This window comes from Sminthopsis crassicaudata, chromosome 1, assembly GCF_048593235.1.
Source record: "Sminthopsis crassicaudata isolate SCR6 chromosome 1, ASM4859323v1, whole genome shotgun sequence".
Lineage (NCBI taxonomy): Eukaryota > Metazoa > Chordata > Mammalia > Dasyuromorphia > Dasyuridae > Sminthopsis > Sminthopsis crassicaudata.
This window is the reverse complement of record NC_133617.1, coordinates 388,485,547-388,510,693: the sequence shown is the minus strand read 5'-3', so window position 1 is coordinate 388,510,693 and position 25,147 is coordinate 388,485,547. Positions and strand designations below refer to the sequence as shown.

Sequence of the window (25,147 nt, the reverse complement as noted above, 5' to 3'; positions counted from 1 at the left end):
CATCTGGAGCGGCAAACACAACGACGAGACCGGTCAGTACTGTTCGAGAGTGAGGGGAAAGGGTTCTCAGGTGAAGGGGCAAGGAGGAGAAAAAGAAGGACCACACAATACTGCTCAGACCACAAGCAAAAGCGTTCCGAGAACTGGGGTGGGGTCTGCACTGGCCACCGTGCATTCTGGAGGGTCACTCACACGCACACACACCCTGCACAGATGCGTCAAACACGGGCAATCACAACACACTCCGTCCACGGAGGACACACGGCACACGCTGCACCCGCCCCCCCCCCCCCCCCACGCGTGCACTCTGGGACAGCTGCACCCGCTGGGCCGCTCCCCACCCCCGCTGCTACCGCAGCCAGGCTCGTGGCTGCCCACACCCACACACACACACACACACACTCACACACACACACACACACTCACTCACACTCCCCAGGGCCGCAGCCACACCCAAGAGGAGGAGGAGGGGGAGGAGGAGGGGAGCCCCTCGTGCTGAAGGTCTCTGTGGTGTGGTGCCAGGGGGCGCAGCCCGTCAGCAAACAAGGCACATCCTTCGAGTTCTTCTAACGCAGAGAAAGATGAAGAAGAGCAGCAGGGATGGGATGGAGACTTTGTGGGGCCCCCAGGCACACTGATCCCGCCCTCGGGGGTGGGGAGCCTCCTGTTTGTGCTACTGGGAAAGTGGTCTGGCCACTGAGGGACAGACAGACAGACAGACAGACGAGACAGGTGGCCTTGGCCTCCAACAGCTTTTGTCTCAAACTGAAATCCAGCTTTTCTCTTGGTTGGTAAATGGTTTTCTATAGAATCAATAATATTTCTTTCTTTAAATATATATTTGTTAAAGTTTTTATCCTTTTGGATCTCTGGGAAAATCTGCCTCAGCTCATTTCCAATAAATTAATACTCTTCTATAGCTTATTATCTGGTCTACGCCTCTCCCTCCGGGGACGGGGATAGGGGTAGGGGCGCAGTCACTGGGAGCACACTGACCCAGGGTCAGTCTGAGGGGGGAGCCTCGGGAGGAGCTGTCCCTGCAGACTCACCCCAGAACCAGGCGACTACCACCGGTCTTTGTGCTGTGATGGGGCCGGGGTGGTGGGCGGGGACTGAGGCACCCCCCAACCCCAGAAGGAAAGGTAAGCAATCCCCAATCAGAAGCAGTTCCTGTGCTGTACCTCTGGACCTCAGGCCTGTGCTCTGCGGCTGATTGGGAGGGAAAGGGGAGGGGAGGGGCCTGGACCTGCCTGGGGGGCACTCCCCCACCTTCCAGGGGTCCCGGAGCCTAGGACCAGCCCAGCCCGCAAGCCTTCTTGTCTCCTACTGTCTCCGCCCCCAGCCTGCCCCACTGGGCCTTGGCGCCCCCTGCGAATCCAGGCCTTGGCCCCGGCCTCAGCGCCACCAGTCACCCGTAGGGGTCTGACACGAGATCGTGCCCCCAGATGTGGGGTTGTGCCCAGGAACTGAACCCCTCCCCCTCTCCCTGCAGTTGCAGAGATAAGAGAGGGCATATACTGGACAGATTGATGGGGACCAGAGGAGGGGGGAGAGAGGGGAGGAAGAGCTAACCCAGCTGTTATTATTGCATCATGGCGGGGGGAGTGAAGCAAGAGGAATGCAGCCCAGGGCCGCCATGAGGTGGCCACTGACAGCGGCACATTGACCAGAAAGCCCTTGGACAAGGTGGGCCAACCTCTGACCCCGGCCTCCTGCTCTGCTCATGGCCCCCGAAATGTTGTGCTTGTGATCAGGGGGGGCATGGACGGGCAAAGGGTGGGGACTCCTTTTAAGGGCACTGTTCCCTCAGTCCCTGTCCCTCCAGACCCAACATCCCAACCACCAACTACCAGTGCTTGACCACCAACCACCATGTGAGCAGCCAGGCCCTGGGGCCCTCAGTCTCCTCCCACCCATCCCCCAGGAATACTCCTCCAGCCCCCAAAGACTCTGAGTCCTTGCCCCCCAACCTCTCCACCTGCTCCACACCCTCATTTAGCCCAAATCCCTGCCTGGAGGCTGGGTCAGTGCCAGGCAGAGGTCAAGGATGGGGCAAGGAGGCAGCAGCAGCAAGGGGCAGATGGGGAGGGGGTTCCATCAAGGAGGCCATCCCCCAGAGAGCACCCCCCCAGCCTGCAGCACAAAGAAGCTGGCCACAAACGTGGCCAGCTTGGAGCCCAATCCTGAGGTAAAGTTCTGTGTGTGGAGCCCGGGGTGGGGCAAGGGGGGGAGTCCTGAGGTTGGCTGGGCACCTGCCAGGCTCACTCCAACATGGCGTCCAGCTGGTCGGCCAGGTCATCAAACATGCTGCCGATGTCGTCCAGGATGCTGACCGTGCTCTTGGACTCGGACGCCGAGCTGAAATGGGGAGGGGAGAGCTGAGGAGGTGGCGCGGGGGAAACTGAGAGGGGTCAGAGGTGCAGAACCAGAAAGGACCCCGGCCCTCCGTCTCGGACATGAGGAAAGCGAGCCCCTCAGTGGGGGGAGGGTAGGAAGCAGAGACGGGGCCCAATTACTGACCAGGAAAATGGTGGCCGTGACCAGGCAGACATGCACAGGGCCATGAGCTCGAGGAGGTGTGGGGAGAAGGGGAGGGGCAGGGCCCAAGGGAAGGATATTGGGGACTGGGGGAGGAAATGAGGTGAGAAGCGGGGGCCCCACATACTCTGCTGCCTGCCCATTATCTTGCTTAATTTTCTCCTCCACAGCCTGCAGGGCAGCAGCCAGGGAGGCGCTGGTCTCCTCCAGCTTCTGGTGAGCGCTCTCGCTGGCGCTTCCATCTCCGGGGGGCACGGCCATGGCGGCTCGAGGCGGCTTGACGGGCACCTGCTGGGAGGGCACGCCCGGCGACGGGGGCTTGGCGGGGCTGGCACAGAGGGAGGGCGGTGTGCTGGCTGGCTTACTGGTGGCGGCGGCGGCGGGTGCCTGGCGGGCCGGGGAGGGCGTGGGCGTGGGGCTGGCACTCACAGACTGCAGTCCCAGAGGGGCTTTGACAGGTTTGGGCGCGGTGGGCGGTGGCGGTGGCTTGGGAGACACCGGCGGGGGCGTTCCGTGGGCCCGCTTCACCTCTGTGGGAGGGGAGAAAGGGCTTTACCGCGCCATCCTCGGACCCAGGTCCTGCTCTGGAGGGCAGGCTGACCAGCGGGGACAGCTCTTCCCTTCCTGGCTGCCGCCCTCTGAGTTGGGGCTCTGGAGGACCGGGTCCCATAGAGGAAAAGGATTCTGGATGTCCGATGGCCCCCGCCCGGGGACGGCCTCCCGGGGTAACCCACCCAGGCCCAGGCCCTGCTCTCTGGCCTCCTGACCCAGGGCCCGTCCCTTGGCACCCAGACTCGTGTCCACGAGGACAGTGTGCATGGGTGCGGCTGCCCAGGGCGGAAACCACCGCCCCCTCTAGAAGTGAGGGGATGGAGCTCTCAGGACTTACCTGGGCTGCCGGGGCCAGGAAGCGGAGCCTTCTTGGTGGCGGTTGGAGGGGAGCCCTGAATCTTGGGGACCGGCTGGGCCAGGACAGGTTTGGGGGACACCGGGGGCTTGGCGGGCTTTTTGGCCTCTCCGTCCGGTGGCGGAGGGGGAGGCAGATGGGCGAGGTCCACAGGAGGGGGTGCGGCGGGGGGGGGGCAGCAGAGGCAGCTCGGCGGGGCCGCCGCTCTGCTCGGAGGCTGGCCGCCGGCGCACAGTGCCCGTGCCGTTCTGATACACCGAGAGCGGGGGTGCCTCCGTCCCAGGCTCCCCCCGCTCCTTGGTCTTGGGCCTGCGCTTCACCGTGTCTGACTCGGTCAGGATGAACTTGATGTTCTCCTGCTGGCTCTGCTTGGCCCGGATGCGCCGCTTCAGCGTGGCACTGGCCTCCACCTTGGCCAGGGGAGGGCCCTCGCTGCCGTCCCCCTTGGCCGTGCCCCGCGGCCGCTGCCTGATCGTGAGGCTGCCCTCCTCGGCGAAGGGGATGTGCTCAGGGGGACCCTGATCCCCACGGCGGGCGGCGGCCAGCAGCCCGGTGACGGGGCCACTGAGCGTTCGCCGGCGGTTGACGACCTCGCCGTCCAGTCCGATGGCGTCCTTGTGCTTCACCGAGGCCAGCGCCGTGACCACGCGGCTTGGCTCAGGACTGGCAGGATGTCCGGCTGGCCCGGGGTGCACGGGATGGCCTTCTGGGGGCCGGCGGGCGGCCCGGGCCCCGCCCCCAATGGATGACAGCTCCAACATAGCTGCGATGCTCTTGACGCTGCCCGCACTTCCCGTGTCCACGCTGCCGGCCAGATCACTGGCCCTGCGTCGCTGGACCCGCCCGCCCACCAGGCCCTCATCAGGTCTGGCCTCCTCACCCTCTCCATCCTGGACCGACTCGTCAGCCAGATTGGCGCTGGACATGGCAGAGCTGGAGCGCTTGGGTGGGGGAGGGGGAGGCCCCTTCTTCTTGGGGCGCACAGCGAAGGATTGGCTGCGGTTGACATTCTTATCGCCGCCCGCCGGGGTCCTCACTGAGTGGCTCCGGCCCACCCGCCTCTGCACCGTGGCGTAGGGCCCCGCCGCGGGCACCATCAGCTCGTCGCGGTCAGGCTCGCTGTCAGAGGCCGCGTAGCGGTTCAGGCTGTGTGCCCGCTTCTTGGGCCGCCCGGGTTCCTCCTCCGCCTCCCCCACGGCCCCGGGGGGCAGACACAGCACAGGGACCGGCATGGGGGCTGGAGCCGCAGGCGGGGGCAGCCCGCCGTCCCCTTCCACAGGCTGGGGCAGCACATAAGCAAAGCCCCGGTGGGTGGGCGACTGAGGCAGCGAACGAGGCGACATGGGCCGCTCAGCCGGAGGCAGCAGCTGCGGGGTGGGCTTCACCTTGGCAGTGGCCGGGGCCGGGCTGTGGGGGGCGCCCAGCGCCTGCGGCGAGGCCGGACGGGGCTTGGTGGGCGTCTGAGGGGGGGTGAAATGGGCCCCGGCGGCACCCGGGGGGAAGGACTGCCGGGGCTTGCCAGGCACCGGGGGCACGCTGGCTCTCTTGACGCCATGTCCGTGCCGAGCGGGCCGGGCCTCCTTGGGGCTGGGAGCGGGGGCGCCCTCATCAGCCAGATACTCTTGGCTGCGGGACATGGGGCCGCTGGGGCCGGGAGGCCCGTCTCCCAGGAGCTCCTGGGAGCTGCTGATGTGCCGGGCCCGCCCGCTCAGGCTGGGCTCGTGCCGCAGGGCGCCGGCCCGAGGTGTGGGCGGCAGGCTGTTGGCAGGCTTCTCTGCCGCCCCCTCGGGGCCCGAGGGTGGGCCCGTCATGGCGGCCTGCAGCTCGTCACTCAGCTCGCTGTCTTGGAACGTGATCATCTTGGGTGACTGGCATTCGGCGGGTGTGGGCTCTGGGGCTGGGGGAGACTCGATGGCCATAACCTCCAGCGACTGGGGGGCCTTCCTGCGCAGGGCCCCGGCCTCATACTTCCCGTACTCCGCCTTCTGCAGCTCTGCCAACTTCCTGACCGCCAGCATCAGCTTCTTCTGGTGGCCTGGGTGGGGGCGCCGCGGGTTAAGCTGTTGTCTCACCTCCACCCAGACGGTGCCCAAAGGGCCCACAGGGAGGGGAGACGCCCTACCTAACTTGGTGATGCCGATCTCCTGCAGGTCCTCCCAGGTGATGTCAGTGATGAAGTCTATGTTCTCGTAGCCGTTTTCCACAAGCACCTTGTAGTACTGGGCCAGGCCAATCATGGAGAGCCACACAGCGAGGTTAGCCTGAGGAGGGAGACAGCGAAGGCCCGCCTAGGCCTCAGAACAGGCCCGGCCCCACAGGGAGGTCCAGGCCCTCCCCGGCCACGGGGGCCCTTTCCACTACCGCCCCTCCCCCCGCTGGTCACTCGGGCAGCTAACTGGTGGCTGGGGTCAGTAGGGGGAGAACAGACAGACACACAGACAACCAGTCAACGGATGCCTCAGGGAAGTCGGATCATGAGACTGTCAGACAGAAGACATTGTCTTGAGGCTGTCCTATGGCCTTGGGGAGGTCAGGCTGGGGGTGGGGCAGAGAAAGGCCCCTCGTCTGGGCCGGCCCAGCCTGGCCTGCCTGGGCACTGGCATTCATCACACACCACCAGAGACAAAGAAGCACCATCGTTTTGTGTCCGGGACACACCTGTGACCTTGCCCAAACCCCACCCCCTCCCCCCACCAGCCAGCCACTGGTCCAACCATCTGTCCACCCCACCACCACTACCTTACACCAACACACGCGGACACACGTCCAAACACGCCCTACATACACGGACCTCCGCATGCACACACAGACAGCTGCATCTCTCACTTCTACCACACACATAACGCACACTTAACAGCACCATGTATGTTTTATAACCACACACACAGTAACACAGCAGCGGCTCTCTCTCTCTCTCTCTCACACTCACACGCACAGCTTCATCTCTTTCACAGCCCCCCTTTTTCCCCACCACAAGCACAGCTACCTTCACCTTCCGCTTCCCTGACCAGGACAGAGGCAAAGAGGAAGAAGAACCTTGGGACCCATTAGTGCTGAGCCCCCACAGAGGGGTGCCTGCCCCCCAGCCGTGTGCGCGGGCTACGCCCACCAGAAAGAGGAGCCAAGCCCCGGGCGCAGGGACAGAACACCGTCCCTGAGCCCTCAGAGAGCTCCCGGCCCCCTTGTCCCCCCCACCCCGCGGAGGGCTCGGGTCAGCGCGTGAAAAGAGGGGCTGAGCTGAGACACACTCTGCTGGCTCCAGTGCGGGGCTCCGCGGGGCGCATGTTGGTTGGGGGTCTGACCTGGCGGTTCGTGGGGCCCTGTGAGTGCTGAGCTAGGTGGGTTTCACACTAGGCGCCTGACAAACGCTCGCTGCTGAGCGAGTCTGCACCTGCCCTCGGCCCGGGCCCTTGTCTGCCGGAGAAGAGAAGCCGCTCGCTCCCCTGGCCCGGCGTCTCCTTCTCTCCTACACTGCCCCGGCCCAGCCGCGCCCGCTGCCCTAGGCCCTGCCCCGCCGGGGAGGCCAGCCCCGGCGTCCGTGATGGACAGATGGCTGGACAGGTGGCTCACTGCTGGCAGGGCCCGCGCCGCTCCCGAGGGGCCATCCTCAGTGTGTGACCGAAATGTCAGTTCGCTCGTCTCCCCGGGCCAGGGTGGGGGCGGCTCCGTCCAGGTCAGCGGCGTCGCGGGGGCGTGCCCCGTGCCACGGCCCCAGGTGTGGCTGCCCTACGCGGGGCAGCCCCTGAGCTCCGGCGCGGAGGGCGCCTGTCTGTGTGTCGGGGCCTCCGGAGGGGGCGGCACCCTCTGCCCTCCCCGTGCCCGCCGCGGCTCTGCCGGGAGGGGCGGGAGGGGCCTTACGGGTTTGTGTTCAGGCAGCCAGTCGGGGAGGCTCAGGCTGTTGATCTCCGACGTGATCTTCTTCCGGTGGCCAGGCTTGGTGACACCGATGGCTGTGAGATCCTAGGGCAGAGAAAAGGCCCCGTTACCGAGGTGGCTGGGGCCCCGGGGCCCATCTTCTGGGCCCAGCCAGAGGCCGGCTCACCTCGGGGGTCATGCGGCTGATGGTGGGGAGATCGTAGCCGGAGGTGACGAAGTTGGAGGCATAGTGCTGCAGCTGGAAGGTGGCGAGCCACTGGGTGACGGCCTCCGCACTCTGGAAGACACAAGGGAGCAGCTGCTGCAGGCTGGGCCAAGGTGGACAAGCCTTCACTGCCCGGGGGGGCGGGCGCTTCCCGCCTCTCCTGAGGCCGCTCCGCGCCGCGCTTCCTCCTCCAGTCTGGCCGTGGTCATCCGCAGCGTCGTCCGGGCCCCTCCTCCAGCGCCTCCTCCTCACCGGCCTCCCGGTGCCCGGCCTGGCCACCATCCTCCAGCGCCGTCGTCCGGCCCCTCCAGGAGTGCGGCCACTGTCCGGGGGCCTCGCAACTCCCTCCCTTAGCCCTCCTCCACATCTGCATCCACCAATCCAGGCCTGCTCCCCCAGGGTCCCGAGGGCCCTCGGCAAGCCTAGCTGTGTGTGTGGGAGCGTCCTGCAGACAGACGTGGACGTGTCCGTGTTAGCCAGAGAGCCAGAGTGCCCGGCCTGCGCTCACCCGAAGACTCCCGGGGCAGGTGGGAAGGCCTCCGAGGAGGGGCGGGGCAGACGGCCTGGCCCCTGCCCCGGCCTGGCCCCGCCCCGGCCTGGCCTGGCCTAGCCCACTTCCTCAGTGCTACTGGTCCCGTCCCCCCTACACGCTCAGCACCTTCCACACGCAGCGCAGCTCTCCTAACACACACACCTCACCACCAGACACACACGTGCACGCCCTCCACGCGGACAAAACACACATAGTACACAGCAGCGGGGGTCCGATCCGCGACAGACAGACAGGGCTGGGCCTCCTTAGCCTTCGGGCGTGGGTCTCTTACCCGGTCTGTGGCTGCGGCATGGGCCAGGGAAGACCCTGACAGGGGAGCTAGAAAGTTCCCTCACAGATTCCCCAGCCCCTTCCTCCCCACCTCCTCTCCCGGAGCCCCTCACAGCACCACCCCCTGCCCGGGAGCCCGTGTGAAGGGAGCAGTTCCACGACCTGAGAAGAGTCCCAGGCTGACCGCTCACCTTTCCCTCAGACGCGGGCTCCAATTTTTTAGGTGGCTGCTCACCATAGGCTTGCCCTGTGTGTGTAACAGGCTGGGCACGTGATGGACCTATGCAACAAGAGAAGAGGGTGAAGAACCTGTGAGAGGCCAGGGATACAGCCAGAGGGGAGCACGTAGAGCTGGGGAGGGGCTCACCTGCAGGGCCCTCGAGGGGCTTCGTGGGACTGTCCCCTGGGCCTGACTCCTGGATGGACTTCTGGGAGAGCACGGTTGCTAAGAGCTGGGGATACAAAGGGATAGAGCCAATCAGGGTCACCAAAGAGCCAGCCTTTGCTCAGAACAGCCCCCACTCGCCTGTTGGCCCATCGGCCCAGACATACCTTGACCCCTTCCGAGCCGGCGTGCAGGGCATGGCTCCCACTCCCCCCACTGCGCCCGCTGGCCACGCCACCCAGACTGCCGCTGCGGTCAGCACCTGCCAACACCAGAGAAGCTTCAGGAGTGACCGAGCCCTCGGGCCCTCCGCCCAGGCCTTGCTTGCCAACTGTGGCTGATGACGCCCACAAGGGAGAGAAGCCCCTGCCCTGCCCTGGCTACCATACCAGTGAAGGGTTTCCTCAGGACCCATATTTCCTCTGGGGGGGCTGCAGAACTGCCCTGGGAAGGGGACAGGTGGGACGGGCTCATGTCAGCTCCTCGGGGACCTTCAAACACAACATAGAAATGCCCTGAGTCCCAACCCTTTATCTCTCAGAAAACACTCCTCGCCCCTACTATGGGGAGCAGGGCCCTGGCTGGGCCCCTCTGGGCTGCCCAGGGTGAGCACAGCAGCCAAACATCAATTCCTCTTCTAGGCTACCTCAGAATCCTGAAACCCCAAATGTCTTTCCTCTCTTTTAATAGGTAAATCCTCTAATAAAAGCAGACAGGCATATCAAAGCCAGGGATTAGGCCAATGAATCCTTCCCTCTCCCTTCTTGCACCCCAATCCTGAGCTCAGGCCAGGTCCAGGCCAGCGAACCCTTCCCTTGTACTACAGTCCCGAACCCTGGAATTCTTCAGAGCAAGAGAATCAAAGCAGAGTCTTGAATCATGACTGCTCAACTCTATGTGGACTGAGGACAGACAGAAAGCAGGAAGGGAAAGGAAACGGAACAGGCCAATAGACCCCCTAATCCATCCTCATTCCCTCCAGCATCACTCTGTTCCCCAAAGGTGAACTCTCCAAAATATCCTTCCCTCTCTGAGCCGGTTAAGCCTATCCTCCCCTCCTATGGAGTTGCAGGAGAGAGAAAGACAGAGATACCCACAGAGAACAGAGGCAAGAGAGAAACATGAGAGAGACCCAGAGAAAACAGGAAACAGGAACCAATGCGAGAAATGCAGGGATGGACAAAATGAGTGGAAATGACTGAAGAGCCAGCAAGTAAGGGGCCTGAGTCACTGATTGTCACTGACCAGGGGAGGAAAACACTCAAATTCAAAGTAGACCAGTTTGCAGTCAGCCTGTCTGGGGCTCCTCTGGACCACTGCCAAGAACAGCTTTCTGGGGAACAGCTGGAGGGAGGAGGAGGGACAGTGATGGGGAGAAGGCGTGGAGGAAGATGGAAGGAGGAAATAGCAGCCTTGACAGCATAACAGGAGTCAAACGATTATCTCCTCCCTCCTGCCCCCCAACCTCGGCTCCAGGGGGGACTGGGCTCATCTTGATATTTTTAGGAGTTAGTGCAAAAAGGGGACTAAGGAAATAAGAAGGCTCAAACTCTAAACACTGACCTCTGCATTAAATAGCTATGGTTCTACCAGAGCCTAAAGTGCTGGGTCTGGACCCTCCTCCTCAGCCTAGCTCCTGATCTCCTCTATGACAAATTACCTGGGGCTCAGGCTCTTCAGAAATACCTAAGGAGACCATTCTTATTCCTATAGCTAAGGGGTATTCACACTCATGCACACATGCATCCATATTCAGTTTTCTGTCTACCCAGCATGAACATGAGATACCATGTTCCAAGGTCATGCTACGGGGGCACGATGGGAGGGAGAGGGTCAAGAAGGAGCCCCTCCTGCCCCCCACTGCCAAGCACGAGAACACAGAGACCTTCCCAGAGAAGCTGGACTGTTCTCATGACCCAGGAACAAGGATCAATAACTCCTTGGAATTATCCAGAGCTAGGAAACCAAGTCTAGGGATCAGTGGGTGCTTATGGTTGGGGAAGTAGCAAGGATTAGGAGTGAGGGTGAGATTTGGGAGGCAAAGGGCAAAGCTGAGGGTCAAAGCCCAGACGAGGGTCAAGGTAAACTAGTTGCCTGTTCGTTTGGTGATAGCCTCGCCTAGGGTAGACGGGAAATAGCCAACACGATCGTTGCCAGTCCGGTTGTCATGGATACAGCCTTTCCACCTGCCATCAGGATGTTGTTCAAGGACCTGTACCAAGTAGGGGGCAGGGTTGAGGGCCCATTGGAGGCTCTGAGAGGTCTCGGGACAGCATGATTCAGGGAAGATCCATCCCCCAACATATATACACATTGTAGTTATAATAGCAAAACAGCAGGGACAGCAGGAAGCAGATATTCAGGAGACCCCTCCTTGTCCTTTGCTGTCAAATTAAGCTTTGCTCCAAGATGGGCCACTGAGAGCATATTCATATTACTAATAACTCCCAAACTACCAGGAATTCTCTTGAATTAACTGCATCCAGTCCTGGAGTCAACCCTTTCTTGGAAGCTGAAAATCCACCACCACCCCAACTCCCCTGCCATGTCCACTTCTCAAAGGCCATGATCATTCCCCCCAAGCGGACACATTTGCCCATTGCTTCATTCAGAATGACCACAAGGAAGATGGGTTAAGGGACCAAGAACCAGGAAGTCTCTGACCTTGGTCTGCCTCACTGACTGACCACATCCTCCCAGGACCAATTCCCCCACTGGAAGCTCCTCATCCTCCACTTACAGTGATCACATCTCCCGCCTTCACATTCAAACTTGTCAGGTCATAGTTGTTGCAATAGTCCTTCGTCGCCCGCACCTGCAGAGCCGCTGACGCCTCTGGAGAGAGAAAAGAATAAACCCACCCAGTCCCTGGAAATGAATCCAGCCATCACGCCTTCCACCCTCTGAGGATCCCCAGGTCCGGAGTCTTTATACAACCCCCTTTCACTCACCACCCCCGATCTTCCCACCTCTCAGCAGCTGCTTGATCTCCTTGCTGGCCTGGGAAGTAGTGAACTGGTGGACGATGTCCAGTGCGGTCTGACTGTAGGTGTTCCTTACGTGGGCATTGATTCCACTCTGATTGGAGGGGGAAGGCAAACTCAGGTGGGGAAGCTGGGGACCTAGGGGGCTGGAAGAGCTTGGGACAAAAGCAGAAAGTAGGCAGGAATCCCACTGCCTCATCCAGAATGACCACAAAGGACTCGAGGTGGGGGCCAAGGACCCTGGAGGTCTTTGACCTCTGTCTAACTCCTGATCTCAGAGCCCCCAGCCCTTCTCTCCCAGGCTCTGGCCCCACCAAGTCTGTCTCCCCCTCCCTGAGCTTACATCCAGCAGGAGCCGAACCACATCCGTCTTCCCACAGAGTGCGGCCTCATGCAGGGCAGTGCCTGACTTGGTCTGACGGTTAATGTCAATGCCAGCTTGGAGGAGGAGTCTGGGCATGGGGGAAGGCAAGAGGGCCAGAGGTGAACCAGGACACTGGCAGCCAAGTCTCATCACAGCCTCCTATCTCTGGCAATCACACATCTCTCAGGTCACAGACGTGGGAGAAAAAGCATAACTCTTTCCTTTTTCTCATTCTCCCTTCTCAAATGACCCAGTCAGGAGCTATATCCTCTTGGATCTAAAGCCACAATGATACATCTGTTCCCCCTTTTCTACTTCTATACCCACCATTCTGGCATAGGGACAGGACTATTACTATGGCCTCCAAAGTGGTCTCCTTGCCTCCATTCTTTCATTTGTCAAATTCACCCTTTACATCATTGTCAAAATAATCTCCATAATGCACTGCTCTGAAGACATTACTTTCCCATCAAAAACCTTCAATGGCTCCTCATCATGCACCAAATAAAAATTATATTTCTTTGATTGGCATTCAACGTCCTCTATACCTTGGACCTACCCAAGTATAGCTCTTCTGTTTTTTAATAGGTTCCCTCTGCTCCAGCTAGTGTCTGTTTCCTTACTGTCCTGTCCTCCTTTCCTGAATACACGTGGCTCATTCCCACCACTCACACTGATTCCCTCACCAGGAATCCCACCCCCCATCCAAATGTCACCACCACCTCTGTGAGACTTTCTTTGATCTTTCCAGCTCAGGCCTCCTTCCCACATGGTCTTGTCCTGCTTTTTCACTTTTCTCTGTGTAAATCTAGCCTCTCTCCCTGACTGTCAGCACCTTTCCCATTGATAGGATCCTAATTTATTCCTTTTCTGTCTCCCTCCCAGGTTTTGAACTTCCCAAGAGTAGGGCCAGAGTCTGCTTCTTCTCTGTCTTCCTCTTAGAGACGGGAAAGGAACAAGTATTTATTAAGTTACTCCTACATGCCAAGTACTATAGTGTAAAAAAATCTTATCTCATTTAATCTTCACCACAACCCCGGGAGGTAGGTGTTATTATTATCCCCATTTCCCAGTTGAGAAAACTGACTTGCCTAGTATCACCCAGCTAGTGAATTTCTGAGGCTAGATTTGAATTCAGATTCTGACTCCAAATTCAGATTTCTGTCTACTAAGTCCCTTAGCTAACTAAACAAGACCAGGCACATGGGGCAAGGGAATATTCAGGAGAGACAGGTTAGTTAAATGAAGAGAAGAAAATCCAGGAGCCTCCCTCCCCATCTCCTGTCTAACCCTCACCACGTACATACCTGATAATGTCAATGTGACCATTTTTGGCTGCCAAGTGCAAGGGGCTGGTGCCATTTGGGTCAGTGGCGTCTCCCGGCCGAGGCTCCAGTAGGGCTGCACACATGTTACTACTCAGGAGCAGCTGTACCACCTTTAGGGGATAACAGGAGAAACAAAGGGGAAATCAGAACAGCCAGGAGCCTGGATGTTGTCACCGTGCTGGAGAAATAGGGAGGGAGGGACGAGATCGGACATTATTGATCCAGTCTTCTGGGACCATCCCGAGGTACCTGGACCTGTCATCTCTCTGCCCTTCACTCCAGCCCCAGAGCACTACCTACCAGAGCCCCGGGGAAACTTACCCCAACACGTCCAAACTCACAGGCCAGGTCCAAAGGCGTCTTCCCTGAATTGTCCACAATACATGGGTTAGACTGATGCTGAAGGAGCATCTCTGACTGCAGGTCCCACAGGGGAGGAGAAGGGGAGAGGAAAAGCAGTGAGAGCTGCTGTCGGCCCAGCGCCCCAGCCCTGCCCAGTCCTCCCACGTCTGCTCTGGAGCCCTCACCACATCGTAGTGCCCATGCTGGGCTGCCAGGTGTAGCGGGATGTGGCCCTCGTCTGACGGGACGTTCACGGCGGAGCCTGCCTTCAGCACCAACTTCATAGGCTCCTTCCTGCCTTGCCAGGCTGCATAGTGCAGGGGCCGCATCCCTGGGGTAGGAGGTTGATGGTCAACTGGACCCTGACCCCTGACTTGGCCTAGGGTCTCCCTCCAGAGGGGGAAGGCAGTGGGAGGTGGGAGCACTTGCCTTTGTTGTCCTTGATGTCCACAGCGGCCTGGGCCTCCAGCAGCAGGGCGATGAGTTCTGTGTTGCCATTGAGGGCAGCATGGTGGAGGGCTGAGAAGCTGGGGAGATCGGATGGGGGGACTCGTCAGAGAGGCGTCCAGTCTCATCCCAAACCCCATTCAAGCCAGAGGCCAGGGGAAGAACCCTCCAGGGGCTCCCCAACTCACCCATCAGGGTCCTGGAAGTTGACATTGACCTTCTTGGCCGAGCCCAGGAGCTCTAGAAGGGAAGGGAGAAGGAGTGACGAGGATGAGTGGGAAACCATTGCTCTCCCTGACTCAGGCCATTTGGGAAGGGTCATAGAAAAAGGGGCACAGATACCTCTCCAACAAAAAACAGACACAAATATTTACAAAGAGGCCTAAAATCAATAGCCTGGTTCTAAAGGAGACAGAGCCCCAATCCAAGTCCAAGGCTGACGTTCACTGCATCAAGATCAACAAATAATATTAAATTATTATCATTATTATTACGTTTTATATAGCACTTAGTATGTACCCAGCACTGTGTGCTATCCTTTACAATTATCTTATTTGTACACAATGATCCTAAGAGATAAGGTTTTTAAAATAATTCCCATTTTACAGATAAAGAACTGAGGGAGATATAGATGACATGACCTGTCTGAGCCTGCATAGTTTGTGTTTGAAGCCAAATTCTTTTTTTTTTTCCCCCCTGAGGCTCAGGTTAAGTGACTTGCCCAGGGTCACACAGCTAAGAAGTGTTAAGTGTCTGAGACCAGACTTGAACTCGGGTCCTCCTGAATTCAGGGTTGGTGCTCTATCCATATGCTATCTAGCTGCCCCTGAAGCCAAATTCTAACTTGGGTCTTCCTGATTCCAAGAACAGCACTCTATCCAATATACCACCTAACTGCCTGTTTTATGATCTACAACGTATCTCAGCTCCTTTAAATCTCACAACAACAACCACACTGCCACATGATATAGTTATCCTTGTGCCCATTTCACAGATGAGGAGACACAGAGAAGCAAATCTCACAGAAGCAGCAGAACCAAGACTAGCCCAGAGCCTTCCTCCCTCCTTTGAGAACCCCTGCAATAGCCTTCCAGCTGGGCTGCTGGCCCGGAGCTGCATCTCCCCTTTAACTCTCTCCCCCACCCCCCTCCCCCCACCACACACACACTGCCATCCTCCCCTGGGCTCCTGGCCCACCAGGGCACCGATCCAGCTGCTGCTGCTATTGCTTCTCTTCTACTAAATATAGCCTGGGGGGGTGGGGGAGACTGGGAGAACACACAACAGATTCTCACACACAAACACACACACACTTCCAGGACGGGCTGAGGACTCTGTATGGGAACTAATTGAATAACTCCCCCAGTGAGTGATCCATCTTCTTGACGTCTGCAGACAGGGTGGGGCAGATTGGGCTGGCTTGGGAAAGCTGGTAGATCCAGGACAGGGGTGTCTCTGGGGGAGAGGCAGGGGCCCCCAAGGCCTCACCATTAAGCTTCTGGCTCAGAGGAGCCCTCACCCACTTCTCTATGCACTCAGAATGGAGCGGTTCCTTTTCCTTCTCCGCCCCACCCCCACGTCCCCCGGTTCCTCAGCATCCCCCAGCACAACTTGGGAAAGGCCAGCACCAGCTCTAAGGACACTTCCTGGTCCAGTAGCATAAAGCCCAAGAGTCCCTGGTAAATGCTGAAGCAAACGCCCGTGCTTGTGTGAGTATTTCTCTGTTCCTCCATCTCTGTCCCTAGTGTCTGAAGTGTTCCTAACAAAACTGAGATTCTTATTGATAAAGAGCCTCAGGCTGAGCCCAGACTCCAGTCCTGCCCCTCTTCCAACCCTGCCTGCCGCTGCCCCCCAGGATTCAGGCCCAGAACAACCTGGACCCTATACTACAGCTCCACAGCCTTCCCTGGAACAGGCCCAACACCCTGCTTTCTGTCCCCAATAGTCCAGTCATTCTCAGCTCCCTCAATCCTCTTGGAACCTTCTCCTCCAGCTCCACTCTCCAAATCTCCAGGATCTGCCATTCCATTCTGTCTGCTGGATTAGCCCGCTGCCCCTTTTCTATGGTTGGGGCCCCCCAAACCAGGACCAAGATGGAACTCTTGCTAAAGGAATAGGAAAGATGGGTAGAGGACTGCATACAAGGAAAAACGGGCAGCCAGATGGATGAATGGGTGCACGGGCATGGACAGACAGATGTAAGAGCTGTCTCTCTTGGCCCCTGCCCTGGGCTCAGGCCCTTCACCGGATCTGAGTCAGCCCTGGCCAGATTCTAGTGGCCCCCCACCACCACTGGGCCTGCCAGGACATTGGTTACATAACCTGTTTGTGGGTCAATCAACTCCATGGGGGAGGGAACCTCCGCTGGACAGAAGCCCCTTTGTCCCCGATTAGGATGAGGGGGTTGGGGACTTATGGGGAGGCTCAGGGGGTGTGGCTTGGTGGAAATATTACAGGATCAGGGGGGAATGGAGAGAAGGGTGTGATAAGATTCAAGTACTGTGTTCTAGTCCTAATTCTGTCACCAGCTATGTGATTTTAAGTGACTTCATCCTTCTGGGACTTAGTTTCTCCCATATGCAGACTCAGATTTGGATTAGATTTTCCATAAGGTCTCTCTGGTTTTCTAAGAATTCTCTTCTATCTCTAACAGCTGTAAGGGAGTTCTAAGGTCCCTTTCCTAAGGAGACAGCCTAGATAGTGTAGCAGGAAACAGTGCTAGGCCAAGAAGGCCTGAATTCAAAACCTGCCTCCGACACTGATTAGCTGTGTGACAATTACTTAATCTCTATTTGCCTCAGTTTCCTCAACTGTAAAATAGGGGAAATACTTCACAAGTTTGCTTAGAGGGTCTGATGAGTTTCTGTTTGTCAAAAAAAAAAAATCAGTACAGTGCTAAACACATAGTAAGTGCTTAATATTTATGTCCTTCTTCCTATTTCTCCTTCCCTCCATTTTTCTTCTCTCCCTTACTTCCTATTCTTCCTTTCCTCCCTCTTTCTTTTCTTTGTCCTTTCCTCCCTTCCTCCTTTTTTCCTTCCCTCCCAGTTAACATTCTAAGCACTAAATCCCTTCAAGCACTAATAGTTTGTGTTGTAAGTTCTCTTCCAGCTCAGGCCTTCTATGGTTCTGCTATTCTATCCAGTGAGACCCACACATACATCTGCTCAGTCACACTAGAGCATAGCAGATCTACCTCATTAGCACATAATAGGTGCTCAACAAATATTTTTTGAATGAATGCAGTCACACATCCACACAGTCACAGATCCACACACTGTCATATACACAGTCACCCACGCTTGCCTCTCTGGCCAGGAGGTGAAATTTTAGAGCAAATGAGGCTGATTCCCTAAGATGGATTTGAAGTTAACACTGGGAAGATGAGAGGGTCCTTGCCAAGAAAGGAAATTCCTACCCCCCATCACACACACACACACACACACAGAGAGAGAGAGAGAGAGAGAGAGAGAGAGAGAGAGAGAGAGAGAGAGAGAGAGAGAGAGAGAGAGAGAGAGAAGAGAAAGAGAGAGAGAATGAGAGAGAGAGAGAGACACAGAGAGAGAGACACAGAGACAGAGACAGAGACAGAGAGACAGACAGAGAGACAGACAGAGAGAGAGAGAGAGAGAGAGAGAGAGAGAGAGAGAGAGAGAGAGAGAGAGCCTGGCTATCCTAATGACATCCAGAGTTGGGAAGAATCTGTCTCTTCCATTGGTTAGATTAGGACGCAGGACATTTATCCTCTTCTTTGCTCCAGCCCAGTACTGTCTTAGAGATCTCCTAGTATTTAGTAGAGGGAGATGGGAGGGAGGTGAAGATATAGGTTCCCAGCACTTGTATCCTCCCCCCCTCTTCTCCTCTGAAAATCTACACAAAAGGTCTCAGACAGCCTCAGGTCTTCTGAGCTTTTTTTGAGGTCATCAGCTCTTTCTTCCTTTAGGGAAAACAACTAGTCCTTCAGCCCAGGAGTTTCCTCAGCAGACATAATAAATGATCATACAGAGACCTTGAGAACTTCCCACTGGATTATTACCATACACCATCCTTTGATATCAGATCTGACTCCAACTTAACCAACTAATGTCATCGAGTAGCCCTAAGACAACCACACTGACCTCCAAGCATCAACAAAATTCAGCTCAAATTATCAAGCCCCTGATGCTATGATAGCTGCTTACTGAGCCCTTATCACTGAGATATCACTACTGATCTCACAATATCATCATTGATCCTGGGATACAATATATAACATCATCATTCGCCCTGAGATATAAACCCATAATATCATTACTAACTCTGAGATATCACCATGTCTATTCCACCCCACAATACCACCCTGATTCAGTGGCATCATTGTACTAATCCCAAGAAATCATTATTCTGATCCCCTAATATCACATCTTACCCCAGAGATATTAACAAGTGTGTCTGAGTATGTCTTATATCCCTTCTGGGGGTTCTCTCCACAGTCTAAGAGATCTCCAAGAATAGAAGTCACATATATTCACGTACCTCCTAGAGTTGAGTCAAGTTCTGAAAAAGCTAAGGTTTGGGCACAGATAGGAGCAGTAGCTCTATGACATGGGGCAACACACTAAAGGATAAGTTCAAGTGTAGTGTAATAGGTTTAAGGGAGTAGGGAAAGGATAGGACTTTGGGATTTTCTCAGCCATAACCATAACCATAATTCTAAGGGGCACATGCATCATTGTGTTGATATCATGAAGATTCCTTGTGGGATGGTTGGTGAAAGTTTGGAGGGATCAGTGCCTGGATGCTCCTGGTTTCCTCCACCACCCACTCTATTCTGCCACAACAAAGTAGGCAAGACATTAGGTTGACTTATACCATTGGCCTTTCATGATCTTTTGAATTATATGGCAGCAAAATGATTATGGGTCACTGACAAATGGTCCTCACACAAATGGCTTACATGCAAATACACACACACAGAAGCAGACATGAATATTTGGAAATAGATTGTTTCCCAACTTCATATGTGGATGATGTTCTTCTTCAAATCCCCACATCCATCAGCAGCTAAGTTGTGTTGAGTTATCTATCTCAGTAATATTTTTGTCACTCTCTCTCTTCTTCTCCACTTCTCCGCTCACCCAGCCACCACCCTAGAACAGCCTTCATTACTGCTTTCCTGGATGATCATAATAGCCTCCTAACAGCCTTCACTTCTCGCCTTCTAATTCACCCTGTACAAGTTGCCAAGTCAATACTCTCAAGGTACCATTCTGATCCCATCACTTCTGAGCTCAAAAAATATTCAGTGGCTCCTCACTGCCCACTAGCAAACTCCTTATTCTGATATTCCAGGGATTTTACAATATGGCCCCAGCCTACTTCCCCTCACAAAAATGTGCACATAAGTCATTTTTTCATAGCCCTCTATTGGTTTACAGAGTGCTTTCTCTCAATGCCGTGTAACCTCCTTGAGAGCAGGAGTAAATTTGTAATTTGCCTTTGTATCCAAAAAGTTTTCTTTTCACACAGAGACAAAACAAGAATTGTTTGTGGAATTAAATTGAACAAGATCATAGGGGACCTCTAATTCTATTAACATAGGAGGAGCTTTCCAGTGAGGAATTTCCTCTACAAAAGTAGTGGGGCACACTCTGTGCAATTTATAGTTTTAGCATGTTACTTGCAGCCCTGAAAGGTTAAGTGATTTGACCAGTATTTTATAAAGTGGGCCAGAGGTGGAACTTTGTCTTTCTACCATAATATATTCACCTTTCCATCCTCTTTCTCTATGGAATTGCTAGTGCAAATATTACTGTTTCCATTTTACAGATAAAAAAACTGAAATTTAGAAGAATATAGGCTCTAAACTCAGAACCCTTAGTCTCAAATCCAGCACTCTATACAGCTCTATTGTATTCTATTGCTGTTACTTAAGTGACATAGTATAAAGAGATGGTCTCTGAGCTCAGGGGACCAAAGTTAAATCCCAGTCTGAAATCTTACTTGCTATGTAACCTTGGACCTATCTTCTAATGTGTAAAACTGATATAAAGGCACTTGCACTACCTACCTCTTATTCAATACAGTTCAACGTGTGTGTGTTTGAGGCAATCAGGTTAAGTGACTTGCATAGCTAGTTGACTGAGGATGGATTTGAACTTAGATTCTTTTGATTCTAAGGCTAGTATTCTATCCACTGTACCATCTGTCTTCACATTTATATATTAAATGTCTTTTATGTGTCAGAAATTATGCCGGACACCTGGAATACTAATACTAGGGAAAATTCTCTCTGAACTTTTGGTCACTGTTCCTTCTGCCTAGAATTCCTCCATCTCTTCTTATCTCAATCTGACTAATACTTAAGGTCCAGCTTAATTCTCATTTCCTTCAAAAAGGCCAGTCCAGTCCACACTGAACTTCTTCCTCTCTGAGGCCCTTCCTCAGCAGCTTAACCCCTGATCATATTTACTCCTATTCTGTTCTTTCATCCCTCAAGATGATAAGCCCTAAAGCCAGAGTTTGTTCCCCCTATCCCACTTCCACACACCATAGGAGAATATCAAATTGGGTACATGAGACACTCAGCTCAGGAAGACTAGATGAATTGGTGATAGAAACAAAAAGGGAAGATGATAGGAATGGGGGGACGATGATTGAGAAAGCAGATGGGGCCATGGGGAAAATAATCACAGGATGATGGAGAATAATAAACATAAAATAAAAATAATAAATAATCAGAGAATGGTAGAGATGGAACCTGGTAAACAGTGGAGTCAGAGGGATGGAAGAGAGCCTTTTGGTTACAGTGGGGAAATTTCCTATTTCCTCCCAGGACCAGAAGTGCCCACTGAACATCACTCCCTGACCTGGCCCCACCCTCCCACTCCCTGGGCCCAAATTCCAGCTGCACTTTGCTGAATCAAAATATATCTTACTCCAAAGCAGGCCAGTGTCACCATGGCAACCGTGCTAATTCATGAAGGGGTTTCTCCTCTCTGATTTATGAAGCCCGCCCCCTTGGAGTCAGAGCACCCGGTTGGGATTTCTGTCCCTATATCTCTGTGTCTCTGTCTCTGTCTGTCTCTCTGTCTCTCTCATTATTACATCTCTTCCAATTTCTGTCTCTCTAGTTACTATTCCTCCCAGTCTCTCTTTCTCCCTATCTATATACTCAAGTTTGAGTTTTTTCCAGAGCCTAGAAACAGATTCCTCTGACTCTGAACCTCAATGTTCCTAGTTCAGGACTTTTTAGGTGGACCACTGATTTTTGATCCTTGGGAGCGGGTGGGTGTTTAACCAGGTTAGCTTCTGAGAGAACCTATGTGTGATAAATGGGCATGATCACACTCAAGGAAAATTATTGTCTTGAGGGGAGGGGGAGTTTGAGAGCTACCAAAAATTGACAGGGATCAGAGAGATTAGAAATGAGTAGTACCAAGGGAAAGGGAGTGGTCCCTTAGTCTAACTGGCTCCCATCTTCTTGTGCTTTGTATCTGTTTATGTATGTTTCTGTGTTAGTGTATATACCTGCTAGTCTGGGTGTAATTGTGTATCTCTTTCCCAGTATGTTATTGGAGGGGTGGGGTAAGGTATCATCAATACTCTACTCTGGTCTCCCATTTGACTCTAAAGAAGCCTGAAAAAAAATTCAGACCTGGGGTCTCTAATCCCATCCCCATCCCACCTTCTGACTCCCCAGAGAGGATAAACATCAAGGCAAGTTTGGGTTAGAGGCTGACTACAATGGGGGCTTGATGACTTCCCCCACTCTCCCCCCCAGGGCTGAGTGTACCTCCAGCCCTGCCATTCCCTGGGGAAAGGGAGCTCCTCTGATTTCCCAAGAAATCCTTCCCCCCCATCGGTCCCAGATCTTAAGGACAGAGACAGATTCACATAAACAACTTGTAATTGTTCACAAACACTCAGTGACACACTTGTACACACAAATTGCCAACTGCTGCTCACACACAGATGCATTTGGATGTACACGCCATAACCACACACGCAGTCACATGCAGAGGGAGGCATAATCTCGAAACACTCTAGGAATTGGCTTCTACCTCCATCTCACCCCCCTTTTCGTCCTTCCCCCGCCCTCCCCCAGCCCCTCCATCCATCTCCTGCTCCTGGGGGAGGCTCTGGCTGAGCCAGGATCAGCATTAGGATCAGAAGGCTGAGCAGAGGCTCCTGGGCCCTCCCAGGGGGAGCTCACTGCAGCCAAGGGTTCTAACCTCTCTCCTCTGCTGGCTTCCTCCCTCCCACAGCAGCAGAAAGAGATGGGCACTGGGTGCTTTGGGATCCTTTCCCCCAGCTTCACTAGACTAGGCTACAGCAATAGTCTCTAAGAACAGACTGGTAGCTCCGACACCTGAATTCTTATCCTGGTTTTGCCCCCAGGTGGGCGACCTTGGACAGGTCACTCACACACTTCCTGCCTCAGTTTCCCCATCAGTAAAACATTGCCTAAATCTTCTCTTTAGGGGCCATGGAATGGGATTATGTCTCCTGCAAAGCCACCACCTCTGTTTCCTGCCCTTAGTCACCCCCCCCCACATATAGACATGCATACATACATACTTACAAAAATACATGGTCACATCAGCCACACCCTCAGGGTGGCCCCTGCCCAGCTTTCTCCAATCTTTGTTATTAAGCATGATGAGAAAGTGTAGAAGACCCTTCTCCATCCCCCTGGGGAGTTCCAGGGATGGACAGACCCTCATTCCCCAGTTGGAGAATGAGAATCAGAAAGGTAGGACCCTGCCCCTCACTTTCCCCACCTGCATACCCAGGGAAAGGCAGCATATAGAGCTATAAGAGAGCACACACATGGGACTGTTCAGGTGGCCCACTTGCTTATCTGTGTCCACCTGTGTGTCTTGGAGTCCCAGTGACCCTGCATCTGTCTGTCCTAGCCTTCCCTGTGCCCATCCCTCTCTGAATCCCTAAAGCTTCCTATAAATCTCTTGAGTATGTGTGCTGAGGTTGGGGGGGGGGGGGGGACGACATAGAAGGGCAGGGGGAGGTGCAGGTTTGGGCTGTTGGATAAAATGCGCCTCCGGAGCCTGGTGAGGGCGAGTCATTGCCTGGCCCCCACCACCTCTCTCGGCCCCAGGCCAGCCTCTCTGCAGCCTCTGGCTAAAGTGGGGGGGGAGGAGGCGGGCTACTGGGGGCGGGACCACAGACACCGCCCCCCTCAGCCTGAATCCCCCCTCTCCCAGAACCCCCAGACACTGCAACCCCCCCAGTATCTTCCCATCCCCTAGGTCCCTTGGGGATCCCCTCAAACCCTGCATTCCTATCGCCCAGTATCTCTTCGTTCCTTGTGCCCCCCACCTGCACCCCCTCCCAGACCTTGCACGCTCCCCTGGCATCTGGCAGCTCTCACGGATCTCCGGGGCCTCCTCTGACACCCCAAATTCTCCTAATGCGTGCCCCCAGACCCAGCACCGCCTCTGGACCCGCATCCCCCAAGGCAAGCATCTCATCACCCGGGGGGCCCTCTTGCCCCAAGCCCCCCATCCTCTCCCCGGCACCCCACCCCCCCGGATTTCTCCGCCCCCAGCCCAAAGCAACCCCCCCGCCCCCGCCCCCGCCCCCGCTCACTGGCTTTCCCGGGCCGCGGCCTCTGCAGCAGCCTCTGCACGGCGCCCACGTCCTCCGTCTTTACCGCCTGCACCAGCTCCTGGTCCTTGCCCATGACGGGGTAGCCCGCCCGGCCCTGCCCGGCCCTGTCCGGCCCCGGTCCCGCTCCGCCCAGGCTCCAACCCCGGCTCCCGGCCCGAGTCTCCCGACCCCCAGCCCCAGCCCCGGCCCCGGCCCCGGCCCCGGCTCCGCGCTCGGGCTCGGGCTCGGGCTCAGCGGCGCCGGAGCATCCTCGCCGCGGCTCTCGGGCGGGAGGGGGGAGCGCGTCACGGGCGGGGGGCGGCCCGGGGGCGGGGGGATGGCGGGGATGGGCGGGGGCGGGGCCGGGGGGAGGGGCTGCTGCGGCCCCGGGCGGAGGGGGTGTTGGGGGGGGTTAATAGGGTTGGGGGAGCCTGGTTACCTGGCGCCGCCTCCAGGACGCCTAGATCCCAAGCATCTCCTTACATCTCCCCCCTCCCCCTTCCCTAATTACGGTGGGTTCCCTCCTCTCCAGCGTGTCTGTGAGTCTGTATGTCTGTGTCGGAGTCTGTTGGGGAAGACGGATGGAGATGCATAACCTCCACCCCTGCTCAGGATCATGAGTCCTGGGGAGGACTTTTTTCTTGACCCAGTCCTGCAGCATCTCCTGGGGTTTTTCCATCTTAACATAGATAGGACTCAGGCCCCCTCTGGAGTCATCCTGAAGTGGGGGTAGGGGAAAACATCCCCATGGTGCTAAGAGAAACCCTAACCAGTTTAGTGGGAAGGGGCTAATGCTGAACATTTTGGGGGTGCCAAGTGGGGGAGGGATCGGGGAGATGCTCAAACCCCTTAGCGTTTCATTGCTTTAGGGGCCTCAGAGCAGTGAGAGATGCAGAGATGGGTATCAGGAACCCAGAGATGATGTCAAGGGACTCTGAGACATTATCAGAGGCTCAGAGATATGTCAGAGACTCAGAGATGTGTAAAAAGGTGTCAGAGACGGTGTTGAAGAGGAATCTCCCGGTAATGAATTCAGCGTCAGTGAACCTGCTCAGAACCTCGGTTCCCACCCCCACCCCCACCCCCAGTGGCACCTCCACAGCCTGAAGCCTTTTACACATTCACACTTCCTGGAAAACACAAAACACCCCCACCCCTCCTTCCAGCCCCTTCTCCACGATGGGGATGAGCAATCTTGTCCTAAAACGGTATTGGGGTTCTGTTAGCTCCACCTTTAGTTCCTTTGTGCCTAGATCCAGCTGCCAACAACAGTCCTGCAGAGCTCTGGATCTCAGGTCTCCGGTCTGACTAGGTGTCTGTTTTCTCCAGGATGTTGAGGTCAGAGCCGGGATGATCGGTG

The 25,147-nt window shown here is 55.8% G+C and overlaps 1 protein-coding gene across 1 annotated transcript; it reads right to left on the bottom strand.

Moving 5' to 3' along the window:
* Positions 1–311: 311 nt before the first annotated feature.
* CASKIN1 (CASK interacting protein 1) lies at positions 312–23,947 on the bottom strand. Its single transcript, XM_074279535.1, is given in 21 exon segments — positions 312–2,358; positions 2,666–3,068; positions 3,428–3,626; positions 3,628–5,480; positions 5,568–5,706; positions 7,304–7,405; positions 7,488–7,598; positions 8,541–8,629; positions 8,717–8,801; positions 8,902–8,996; positions 9,124–9,225; positions 10,829–10,946; positions 11,475–11,569; positions 11,704–11,812; positions 12,062–12,170; positions 13,390–13,520; positions 13,732–13,827; positions 13,938–14,083; positions 14,182–14,279; positions 14,388–14,439; positions 23,788–23,947. Coding segments are annotated over 21 exon segments (4,323 nt in total). The 5' UTR covers positions 23,882–23,947; the 3' UTR covers positions 312–2,261.
* Between the last annotated feature and the right edge of the window lie 1,200 nt (positions 23,948–25,147).